The sequence below is a fragment of the Protomyctophum bolini genome (genome assembly GCF_963924005.1).
Source record: "Protomyctophum bolini genome assembly, chromosome: 17".
In the NCBI taxonomy this organism is placed as follows: Eukaryota; Metazoa; Chordata; class Actinopteri; order Myctophiformes; family Myctophidae; genus Protomyctophum; species Protomyctophum bolini.
Genome location: NC_137878.1, coordinates 41,175,788 through 41,189,140, shown reverse-complemented (window position 1 = coordinate 41,189,140; position 13,353 = coordinate 41,175,788). Strand labels below are relative to the sequence as shown.

The window sequence follows — 13,353 nt, the reverse complement described above, 5'->3', positions numbered from 1 at the left end:
ATCATCACAACATCATCACACGATAAATGTATATACAGTTGAGCATAAATGTATGAATCCGTTATTCACCTGTCGTGACCAACAACACGGATTGACGGTATGTCCACCACCACCGGCTCCACCATGCACGACCCGGGATGATGATGATGATGCTATACTGGCATCAACGCGACACACAACAAAACACGACCGTCGTTACATCCAAACCGTTACAACGACCCGTCCGTTAGAGAGACTCCGTGCGTGCGTGCGTGGTGACTGTTGGGACGGGACTCCTTTAATGTAATGAGTCGGGGGGCGCGAGCCGATCCGCACGTCGTCCTTGTCGTCCCCCCCCCCACACACACACCTCACCCCCTCCCCTTCCCTTTTGACGAAATCTCCCACGGTACGTATACGTCGACGCCGGTGCGGTGACGGTCGGTCCCACCCTCCCGACGAATGGAAGTCCGAGGATGCTCGAGAGAGATGGTGATGATGATAGAGAGAGAGAGAGAGAGAGAGAGAGAGAGAGAGAGAGAGAGAGAGAGAGAGAGAGAGCGATCGCCGTCAATAATGCGACCCGGTCCGCGTGACAGCTGTGTGTGTTAATTGTGTGTGTGTGTGTGTGTGTGTGTGTGTGTGTGTGTGTGTGTGTGTGTGTGTGTGTGTCGTCACGGGCGGAATGGGGGGTGGGTGGGTGGGGGGTGCACGGACGGACGGACGGACGGACGGACGGACGGACGGACGGACGCATGCCAGATAGTGGTCCTTTTTTTTTTTGCTAGATTCTACAGATCCCATAGCCCGGAGAGACTGGGGTTTAACAGGCAAGATGATGATGACCACATTGTTCCAAGTTGCAACATGCCGGTGGTGGGAGATTCCTTTGTGTATATACTCACAGGTATATAATATAGGCTATCAATACATACTGTAAGAAATACTGTTACAAAGTAAAGTACGGAGTAAAAGTATATATATATAGGCTATCAATACACACTGTAAGAAATACTGTTACAAAGTAAAGTACGGAGTAAAAGTATATATATATAGGCTATCAATACACACTGTAAGAAATACTGTTACAAAGTAAAGTACGGAGTAAAAGTATATATATATAGGCTATCAATACACACTGTAAGAAATACTGTTACAAAGTAAAGTATACGGTGGAAAAGTATAGCCTACAAAAGTATTGGCAGACAAACTATATATGCTGTGCTAAAAGTAGGCCTACAATAGCCTATATACTCATTATGCAGAATGTCCAGCAAGTAGAATATGTTCAAAATACATAAAAATACATCTTGACCAGTGAATCAATCAATACACATGTGTATACGTGCTATTTAGCTATTATAGGCTAATAATCAAAATCTACAAAGTTACTCTCGTAACTAAAGTTTACCCATCAATGCCCCAATGAAGTAAAAGTATAAATGTTTAACCTTAATATTATTATTATTATTATTATTATTATTATTATTATTATTATTATAAATGTTTAACCTTATTATTATTATTATTATTATTATTATTATTATTATAAATGTTTAACCTTATTATTATTATTATTATTATTATTATTATTATTATTATAAATGTTTAACCTTAATATTATTATTATTATTATTATTATTATTATTATTATAAATGTTTAACCTTAATATTATTATTATTATTATTATTATTATAAATGTTTAACCTTAATATTATTATTATTATTATTATTATTATTATAAATGTTTAACCTTAATATTATTATTATTATTATTATTATTATAAATGTTTAACCTTAATATTATTATTATTATTATTATAAATGTTTAACCTTAATATTATTATTATTATTATTATTATAAATGTTTAACCTTAATATTATTATTATTATTATTATTATAAATGTTTAACCTTAATATTATTATTATTATTATTATTATAAATGTTTAACCTTAATATTATTATTATTATTATTATTATTATTATAAATGTTTAACCTTAATATTATTATTATTATTATTATTATTATAAATGTTTAACCTTATTATTATTATTATTATTATTACAAATGTTTAACCTTAATATTATTATTGATATTATTATTATAAATGTTTAACCTTAATATTATTATTATTATTATTATTATTATAAATGTTTAACCTTAATATTATTATTATTATTATTATTATTATTATAAATGTTTAACCTTATTATTGATATTATTATTATAAATGTTTAACCTTAATATTATTATTATTATTATTATTATTATTATAAATGTTTAACCTTAATATTATTATTATTATTATAAATGTTTAACCTTAATATTATTATTATTATTATTATTATTATTATTATTATTATTATAAATGTTTAACCTTAATATTATTATTATTATTATTATTATAAATGTTTAACCTTATTAATATTATTATTATTATTATTATAAATGTTTAACCTTAATATTATTATTATTATTATTATAAATGTTTAACCTTAATATTATTATTATTATTATTATTATAAATGTTTAACCTTAATATTATTATTATTATTATTATAAATGTTTAACCTTAATATTATTATTATTATTATTATTATTATTATAAATGTTTAACCTTAATATTATTATTATTAATATTATAAATGTTTAACCTTATTATTATTATTATTATTACAAATGTTTAACCTTAATATTATTATTGATATTATTATTATAAATGTTTAACCTTAATATTATTATTATTATTATTATTATTATAAATGTTTAACCTTAATATTATTATTATTATTATTATTATTATTATAAATGTTTAACCTTATTATTGATATTATTATTATAAATGTTTAACCTTAATATTATTATTATTATTATTATTATAAATGTTTAACCTTAATATTATTATTATTATTATTATTATTATTATTATTATAAATGTTTAACCTTAATATTATTATTATTATTATTATTATTATAAATGTTTAACCTTATTAATATTATTATTATTATTATTATAAATGTTTAACCTTAATATTATTATTATTATTATTATAAATGTTTAACCTTAATATTATTATTATTATTATTATTATAAATGTTTAACCTTAATATTATTATTATTATTATTATAAATGTTTAACCTTGTGTCAGCTGCATGCTCTCCAGAGGTGTTTGAACACTGCTCGTCTCCCCTGACAACCAGCTAGAGCCAATCACATCGTGTTCGTCCTCCCCGGGCTATGGGACCGTCGACCGGGGCGCTCCTCTCTCTTTAGCTCCTTGAATTGCCTCGCCTCCCCACAATGCATTGCGGCCCCATGCGTGCAGCCTGCAGCGACCTTGAGAGATACACAGGCTTATATCCCATCCCTGGAGGGGGCGGGCTGGATGCTGATGCAACGCTCTGCTGCCATGGCAACGGGACCATGAGGCTATCCTATCCTATCCCTGGAGGGAGCACGAGGCTGGGCGGATGCTGCTGATGCAACCCTTGTTGCCATGACAACGGGATCATCATCATCGTCGGCGTCACGCGCTCCCTCGTGAGGGGAGGATGCTCTATGACGTCATCCGTCCCTTTATAAGACCAAACAAATCAATTATGCAGATTGTTATTGATTTTTACTTTCCACACACACGCACGCACATGCACGCGCGCGCACACACACACACACACACACACACACACACACACACACACACGCACACACACACACACACGATTTGTTGATGCAACTTTACTTCATAAATTCATATACAAAATAATAACTTTATGCATAATATATACAATCATGCGTTGCGTCGAGGCCGCTTCTTGGGGCGGTGACTGCCGGGAGGGGGGAGGGGGGGGGGGTCATGGGGGGGGGGTCATGGGGTGGGGGGGGGTCATGGGGTGGGGGGGGGGTCATGGGTCTACTCTCACTTTTATATGATCTGGTGCCTATGATGACTGTATAGAGCGCGCCGCAGTCCCGCCCCCTTTCAGAACAACGAGTGGCCCATGCAGGAAATTAATTTTCCCCGATGCATTTTTCCTCGTATAGACATTTCACAAAACGTACCTTTTAAAGCGTCGTGCGAAGCCAACTCTTGTCGTGAAGATAATTGGTGATAATCGGTTGATAACATTCAAAGTGTTCTGGGTTATTAGAGACTTCGGTGTTTGGTAATTATGTATATTAATAAACCTACAGAACACACACAATATGTTGGACCAAACAAACAAATAATTAACCAAGAAGAAAAACAACAAAAAAAAAGTGTTGTGTATAACCTGCCGTTTTTTTCTTCTATACTTTAGCGTCTGCTAAAGGCCTACATTTGTAATTGTAAATTGTATACGTTGAACACACTCATTATTCATTTCATTGGTGCTTTCCTGCATGCAGGTCTGCCATGTTTTTATTCTGCTTGTAGTTTTTTTTCCTTTTTTTTCTTAAGGCTGAAATGGGAAAGCAAACTACAAAATCAGGCCCCATATATATAGACAAGTCATGCACGTTTATTGTCTCCCAACACACTGTATACTATGTATCCCATAGCCAGGCCTTCTGTCTCTCTTTGCATTCCAGACAATAGGACAGCTGGGCAGGACACAATGCAAGACAATGGTTAGCAGACCCCCCCTCCCCTCCGACCAAATAACCCATTCTGAACGGGAACCCAATTTGGTGTTATAGCATCATGTTGTGCTTTATATAGCTATTGAAAAATAGCAGATCTACAAGCTCATAGCGCGCCACCGAGTGGCGCGCTACGAGCTTGTAGGTCTGCTATTTTTGGAAAAATCGAAAGAACGACTGACATTTTTTTTTCTTTTTTAGAATCTGATCTCAGGTCAGAATGGGTTTTAATCAGACCATAGTGTGTGTCCAGTGGAAACCTTCGTATGAAACTGATCTCAGGTCAGAAGGGGATAAAGGACCCGTTTCACAGCAGACACAGATGGTTATTATAGAGGCTGAACACAGCTTGGAGGCAACACCATTACCTCTGGGTGCGTTTCATTCGTGCCTCACTGTGTGTACCAGCACGTACAATTCCCGTTGATTCACGGTAGCGCGCGCGCACATCGACGCTCATGTGTTTCATTATGCTTATAGGGGGCCCTGTTTCCGTCAGTGCCTCACCGGCTTATCCCTGAGATCCTTCAATCAGTTCAAATAGTCGATCTACAACGTGTCGATTTAGAGCAGCTATACATCGACACTATTTTATTTTATTTTTTCCAAAATAGTCAAACAAAGCAACGTTTAGGGTTAAGGGGTGAAGGCCCATTTATACTCCAGTTTTAGGTGAAAAGGTGGTTAGTAAAAACAGAGAGGTGTGTTCGGGCGAGTCTCTTACCACCGCGGCTCAGTGACGTCATGTTGTAGTTCTAGTAAAAACAGAGAGATGTGTTCGGGTGAGTCTGCGGCTCAGTGACGTCATGTTGTAGTTCTAGTAAAAACAGAGAGATGTGTTTGGGCGAGTCTCTTACCACCGCGGCTCAGTGACGTCATGTTGTAGTTCTAGTAAAAACAGAGAGATGTGTTTGGGGTGAGTCTCTTACCACCGCGGCTCAGTGACGTCATGTTGTAGTTCTAGTAAAAACAGAGAGATGTGTTCGGGTGAGTCTCTTACCACCGCGGCTCAGTGACGTCATGTTGTAGTTCTAGTAAAAACAGATAGATGTGTTTGGGGCGAGTCTCTTACCACCGCGGCTCAGTGACGTCATGTTGTAGTTCTAGTAAAAACAGAGAGATGTGTTTGGGGCGAGTCTCTTACCACCGCGGCTCAGTGACGTCATGTTGTAGTTCTAGTAAAAACAGAGAGATGTGTTCGGGTGAGTCTGCGGCTCAGTGACGTCATGTTGTAGTTCTAGTAAAAACAGAGAGATGTGTTTGGGCGAGTCTCTTACCACCGCGGCTCAGTGACGTCATGTTGTAGTTCTAGTAAAAACAGAGAGATGTGTTTGGGGTGAGTCTCTTACCACCGCGGCTCAGTGACGTCATGTTGTAGTTCTAGTAAAAACAGAGAGATGTGTTCGGGTGAGTCTGCGGCTCAGTGACGTCATGTTGTAGTTCTAGTAAAAGCAGAGAGATGTGTTTGGGCGAGTCTCTTACCACCGCGGCTCAGTGACGTCATGTTGTAGTTCTAGTAAAAACAGAGAGATGTGTTCGGGTGAGTCTGCGGCTCAGTGACGTCATGTTGTAGTTCTAGTAAGAACAGAGAGATGTGTTTGGGCGAGTCTCTTACCACCGCGGCTCAGTGACGTCATGTTGTAGTTCTAGTAAAAACAGAGAGATGTGTTTGGGGCGAGTCTCTTACCACCGCGGCTCAGTGACGTCATGTTGTAGTTCTAGTAAAAACAGAGAGATGTGTTTGGGCGAGTCTCTTACCACCGCGGCTCAGTGACGTCATGTTGTATTTCTAGTAAAAACAGAGAAGTGTGTTTGGGCGAGTCTCTTACCACCGCGGCTCAGTGACGTCATGTTGTAGTTCTAGTAAAAACAGAGAGATGTGTTTGGGCGAGTCTCTTACCACCGCAGCTCAGTGATGTCATGTTGTAGTTCTAGTAAAAACAGAGAGATGTGTTTGGGCGAGTCTCTTACCACCGCGGCTCAGTGACTTCATGTTGTAGTTCTAGTAAAAACAGAGAGATGTGTTTGGGCGAGTCTCTTACCACCGCGGCTCAGTGACGTCATGTTGTAGTTCTAGTAAAAACAGAGAGATGTGTTTGGGCGAGTCTCTTACCACCGCGGCTCAGTGACGTCATGTTGTAGTTCTAGTAAAAACAGAGAGGTGTGTTTGGGCGAGTCTCTTACCACCGCGGCTCAGTGACGTCATGTTGTAGTTCTAGTAAAAACAGAGAGATGTGTTTGGGGCGAGTCTCTTACCACCGCGGCTCAGTGACGTCATGTTGTAGTTCTAGTAAAAACAGAGAGATGTGTTTGGGGTGAGTCTCTTACCACCGCGGCTCAGTGACGTCATGTTGTAGTTCTAGTAAAAACAGAGAGATGTGTTCGGGTGAGTCTGCGGCTCAGTGACGTCATGTTGTAGTTCTAGTAAAAACAGAGAGATGTGTTCGGGTGAGTCTGCGGCTCAGTGACGTCATGTTGTAGTTTCTTCCAGGCATGATGATGATGATGATGTCATCACACACGTCTGTGGAAAAGGGTGAATGCAAAGACCACGACAGCATGGCTAATGTTAAATCATTTATTAGACGTCATCTTTGTACAGAAAGCAAAAGAATGTTATACCACGTGGAGACGAGGAAACAGACGGACTGGATGCATCGACTTAGACCCTCCTTAGACCCTCCTTAGACCCTCCTCAGACCCTCCTCAGACCCTCCTCAGACCCTCCTCAGACCCTCCTCAGACCCTCCCAGCGAAACTTCCATTCTCAATCTGGCCGTCCCATCTCTGCACCTGTAGAGGGAGGAAGGAGGGAAGGAAGGAAGGAAGGAAGGACCATGTAATACAGCCAGTATGGACATTTACTACATATTGACGTTGTTGTCAGAAATTGCCTATAGTCTTGCCTCTAGCAATTTCCAAATGCTTTCCGACATACAGTCTGGAGCGACGGAAGCTCTGATCGTGAGTCAAATATAAATGCTTCCGTCGTACAGTCTGGAGCAACGGAAGCTCTGATCATGAGTCAAATATAAATGCTTCCGTCGTACAGTCTGGGGCAACGGAAGCTCTGATCATGAGTCATTTATGAATGCTTCCGTCGTACAGTCTGGGGCAACGGAAGCTCTGATCATGAGTAGAATATAAATGCTTCCGTCGTACAGTCTGGAGCAACGGAAGCTCTGATCATGAGTCAAATATAAATGCTTCCGTCGTACAGTCTGGAGCAACGGAAGCTCTGATCATGAGTCAAATATAAATGCTTCCGTCGTACAGTCTGGAGCGACGGAAGCTCTGATCATGAGTCAAATATAAATGCTTCCTGTCGTACAGTCTGGAGCGACGGAAGCTCTGATCATGAGTCAAATATAAATGCTTCCGTCGTACAGTCTGGAGTAACGGAAGCTCTGATCATGAGTCAAATATAAATGCTTCCGTCGTACAGTCTGGAGCGACGGAAGCTCTGATCATGAGTCAAATATAAATGCTTCCGTCGTACAGTCTGGAGCGACGGAAGCTCTGATCATGAGTCAAATATAAATGCTTCCGTCGTACAGTCTGGAGCGATGGAAGCTCTGATCATGAGTCAAATATAAATGCTTCCGTCGTACAGTCTGGAGCGACGGAAGCTCGAAAAATGAACGAAAGTTATATATATATATATATTATTATAATATATACTAGAGTTGACTCCACATGTAGTAACGGATGGGTTATTAGTTATTATTATGTGTCCTTATTAGTGTAGTCAACACGTTATGGCTCATAAACAATGGAACACATGGAACAAGCTCCCACTGTACCTTCGTCAGGCAGCCTCTGTAGACATTTTCAAAGCTCAGCTCAAGACCCACTTCTACAACATTGCTTTCAATTGATCTTTTATTTTTTATTTTTGTTATTCATGTCCTCACTGTCTTGCATTACTGCTTGTTTTTAATGTTTATGCCTTGCTTTTCTTTTATTCTCCATTTTTCTGTAAAGCACTTTGAGCTGCATTTCATGTCATGAAAGGTGCTATACAAATAAAGTTTTATTATTATTATTATTATTATTATAAACACTGGCCGGTATTTGCTCTGATTATGCTGTCGGGGAGCATTTTTGGCGCTCGCCGACAAAACCGCTGATCTGACGTTAAGAGGTGCCCAAAAGGTGGATCACGATCTACCAGTATAGATCACAAAGGCTTTGCAGGTAGACCACATGACATGGCCTCTAAAAATATATATCATTTCAATATAAAAAAGGATTTTTGCATCTGCCGCTTGAGATGACCTGAGATGACTTGATTGATTGACATCAAAAAGGGCCTGTCAGCTCAAACACACTTGTTGTTGCGTACAATCATCAGTAGCAAAGTCAAATATCAACAAAAAAAACCCCTACCATTTCCATTTTTCCCCCTCTATTTCCCATTCCATGTGCGTTTGTCTTATTGCGAACGCAGTGATTGCGAATGCAGTGAGCACTTACTATGAGACCTAGCAGATCATGTCTGTGTGTGTGTCCCCCCGTTGTGCCCATATATGGAGCTGAGTGATTTGTTTGTGATTGATGCAACACACTCCATATTTGGACGTATAGCTGCTTTGGGGACTCCTTATATGGTTATGGCTAAGTTAAAAACTTAACTTAAAAATAACTTAACTTAAAAAAAGAATAACTTAAAAATAAATCTTAAAAAAACACAAATATGTATGAGCTGCGTTCGCTTCCCGCGTTTGCGCGTCTTACTGGTATGTATAGCCTATGAAAGGCCCCTCAATTACATTTTGTAACGATTTTCATTCAGCAATAGGATGATAGTTTTATTTGGTGGGTATGTGTTGTTGAGCTGGTCGTTTTGAAAGTAGCTCTCAAGTAAGAAAAAGTGTGGCCAGCCCTGGTATAGATGATTAGATATATATATATTCATTCCGTGGGTAAATCCCTGTAGGCTATACCCACATATTGGTAGCCTATATTAGCCCAATATTGGCGTTACGCATTTCACTTGAATAATATTGTGTGCGCGCGTGCGGAGAAAGACAGAGTTATTTAATGAAGCTCAAGATCATAACGTCCTGTATTGGTAGCCTATATATTAGCCCAATATTGCCGTTAGACTAAAGGGGTAAAGTGTGGTTGCAGTCGTACCCAGCTCATGGGACAAAGGCTCTTGTAGACTCTCTGGTACCACACACAGGGAGCTGTGTCCTGGTCCTTAGCAGACAGGGCCTTGTTGCATCTGTGGAAGTCTGGCAAGGCGAAGATCACACAGACACACACATTACCACAACATCTGTGGACGTCTGACAAGGCGAAGATCACACAGACACACACATTACCACAACATCTGTGGACGTCTGACAAGGCGAAGATCACACAGACACACACATTACAAACCCACGCCCCCCTGCTGGGCAACATCACCACTGCACACACCAGGGGAGAAAAACAAAAGAGAAAAACAAGGCTTTGGAGAAGAAAAACAAAGCCAATCCCAGACAGTTGGAGAAATGGAGAAAGAACACGTATGGACGTTTTATCTTTTTACCTGCTTGGTTAGAAAAGGTCAGGTTGGGGTCAACACAGGGGTCAACACAGGGGTCAACACAGGGAAGCCAACCAGAAGGAGTCTGACGGGGAAACACGGAGATAGATAAAGTCTGAAGCAGTCCCAACGTTGTGCGGAAAAATGGAATATTCCATTTAATAATTGAATTATTATGCATTTTTAAAGCGCTTTTCCAAGTGCTCAAAGCGCTTTACAACGGTTCATTCATTCATACATTGGGAGGTGAATCTTTACAACGGTCCATTAATTCATACATTGGGAGGTGAAGGTTCATTCATTCATACATACATTGGGAGGTGAATCTTTACAACGGTTCATTCATTCATACATTGGGAGGTGAATCTTTACAACGGTCCATTAATTCATACATTGGGAGGTGAAGGTTCATTCATTCATACATACATTGGGAGGTGAATCTTTACAACGGTCCATTCATTCATACATTGGGAGGTGAATCTTTACAATGGTCCATTAATTCATACATTGGGAGGTGAAGGTTCATTCATTCATACATTGGGAGGTGAAGGTTCATTCATTCATACATTGGGAGGTGAAGGTTCATTCATTCATACGTTGGGAGGTGAAGGTTCATTCATTCATACATTGGGAGGTGAAGGTTCATTCATTCATACGTTGGGAGGTGAAGGTCCATTCATTCATACGTTGGGAGGTGAAGGTTCATTAATTCATACGTTGGGAGGTGAAGGTTCATTCATTCATAGGGAGGTGAAGGTTCATTCATTCATAGGGAGGTGAAGGTTCATTCATACATTGGGAGGTGAATCTTTACAACGGTTCATTAATTCATACATTGGGAGGTGAATCTTTACAATGGTTCATTAATTCATACGTTGGGAGGTGAATCTTTACAATGGTTCATTAATTCATACGTTGGGAGGTGAAGGTTCATTAATTCATACGTTGGGAGGTGAAGGTTCATTAATTCATACGTTGGGAGGTGAAGGTTCATTCATTCATACGTTGGGAGGTGAAGGTCCATTCATTCATACGTTGGGAGGTGAAGGTTCATTAATTCATACGTTGGGAGGTGAAGGTTCATTCATTCATACATTGGGAGGTGAAGGTTCATTAATTCATACATTGGGAGGTGAAGGTTCATTCATTCATACGTTGGGAGGTGAAGGTTCATTCATTCATACATTGGGAGGTGAAGGTTCATTCATTCATACGTTGGGAGGTGAAGGTTCATTCATTCATACGTTGGGAGGTGAAGGTTCATTCATTCATACATTGGGAGGTGAAGGTTCATTCATTCATACATTGGGAGGTGAAGGTTCATTCATTCATACATTGGGAGGTGAAGGTTCATTCATTCATACATTGGGAGGTGAAGGTTCATTCATTCATACATTGGGAGGTGAAGGTTCATTAATTCATACATTGGGAGGTGAAGGTTCATTCATTCATACGTTGGGAGGTGAAGGTTCATTCATTCATACGTTGGGAGGTGAAGGTTCATTCATTCATACGTTGGGAGGTGAAGGTTCATTCATTCATACATTGGGAGGTGAAGGTTCATTCATTCATATGTCGGGAGGTGAAGGTTCATTCATTCATACGTTGGGAGGTGAAGGTTCATTCATTCATACATTGGGAGGTGAAGGTTCATTCATTCATACGTTGGGAGGTGAAGGTTCATTCATTCATACATTGGGAGGTGAAGGTTCATTCATTCATACATTGGGAGGTGAAGGTTCATTCATTCATACGTTGGGAGGTGAAGCGGCGAACAGTCGACGCCAGCGTCCTCACTTCCCACATTCACACACCGACGGTGGCGAGCTGAGCTCACACCGACCGACTCATTGGAGGCAACGTAGGGTTCAGTGTCTCACTGGAGACAGTGTGGGGTTGGAATGAAACACTGAACTAACTATTCCAAGCTGTACTTGAATAAACGTGATTAATACAAAAAGATTGACGAATACACCAAGATCAAGGCTTTTATTGGGTATAGGCCCTAAAGTTACAATTCCCTTTTCGATCACAGGGGATTTTGGGAACTACCTACCGATTCCGGCTTGAGGTTTCCTGATGACTATACCAACCAGTGACTACAACATGACGTAAGTTACAGTACCATCTGTTCCCGACCGGGATAAAAACCCAGAAATGGTATGCGCCCCAAGCTGGGTGTGTGTGTGTGTGTGTGTGTGTGTGTGTGTGTGTGTGTGTGTGTGTGTGTGTGTGTGTGTGTGTGTGTGTGTGTGTGTGTGTGTGTGTGTGTGTGCGTGCGTGCGTGTCTGTTACCCAGGTAGTTCTGGTAGCAGTTGCGCGTCTGGTTGACGTTGGGGAAGCGAGCGTCGAACGGAGCCGTACGATAGTTCCTGATCTTCTCCTCCACCGTTTCAGACATCTGGACATAAGAACAACACAACACCTGTTCTGCTGTAGCTCTAGACATAAGAACAATAGGCTACTCATTGGAGTTTTGAATTTCTCTAACTATAAACTTTCATGACAGCAGACAGCCTAAGTACAGATATAATTTATGAAAAGCTACTACAGTGAAGTCTGTTCACAGAAGTTGTTGTAGGATAATGTGGGGATTATCTGACGAGGTACCATTTGAGTGTGCAAAACCTTGCATAAATATACTAAATAATACTAAATTGTTTATAGGGTCAATATAAGTCAAATAATATAGCCTTTCCACAGGAGTATCTTCCACTTTTGGGAACCTCCAGATGGCTCTGCACGATTTTAATTAACTTTGCGTGTCTCATAATGTATGTGACATTATGCAAAAGTTAAATAAACATAACATAGGCCTACTTGACTCACTGACTGACTGACTGACTGACTGACTGACTGACTGACTGTCTGTCTGACTGACTGTCTGTCTGTCTGTCTGTCTGTCTGACTGACTGTCTGACTGACTGACTGACTGACTGACTGACTGACTGACTGACTGTCTGTCTGTCTGTCTGTCTGTCTGACTGACTGACTGTCTGTCTGTCTGTCTGCGGGTCACACAATGATCAATCCGATCGACTAATGTTTGTTGACATCAGTGTTGTTTTCGTCGACTAAAACTAAGACTAAAAATGTTCGTCGACTATACCTTTTTTCACTGACGAAAACTAAATGGAAACTAAATGAAAACTAAGCTATGACGACTAAAACTAAGACTAAATGTATTGACAAGTTCGTTAACAGCTAAAAAC

At 39.6% G+C, this 13,353-nt stretch overlaps 1 protein-coding gene and 1 pseudogene across 2 annotated transcripts in view; both read right to left on the bottom strand.

Moving 5' to 3' along the window:
* LOC308331786 (solute carrier family 2, facilitated glucose transporter member 3-like) overlaps nucleotides 1-125 on the bottom strand; it is a 22,917-nt pseudogene extending 22,792 nt beyond the window's left edge. The window contains exon 1 of the transcript in view: nucleotides 70-125. The product of the transcript in view is annotated as a solute carrier family 2, facilitated glucose transporter member 3-like (transcript). The remainder of the gene's footprint in view (nucleotides 1-69) is intronic.
* Nucleotides 126-7,344: 7,219 nt separating this feature from the next.
* Nucleotides 7,345-12,542, bottom strand: LOC308331846 (cytochrome c oxidase subunit 6B1-like; the record flags this gene model as incomplete). Its single annotated transcript, XM_080787365.1, has 3 exons — nucleotides 7,345-7,398; nucleotides 9,745-9,845; nucleotides 12,437-12,542. 3 exons carry the CDS (start codon nucleotides 12,540-12,542, stop codon nucleotides 7,345-7,347), a joined length of 261 nt encoding a protein of 86 aa, XP_080643491.1.
* Between the last annotated feature and the right edge of the window lie 811 nt (nucleotides 12,543-13,353).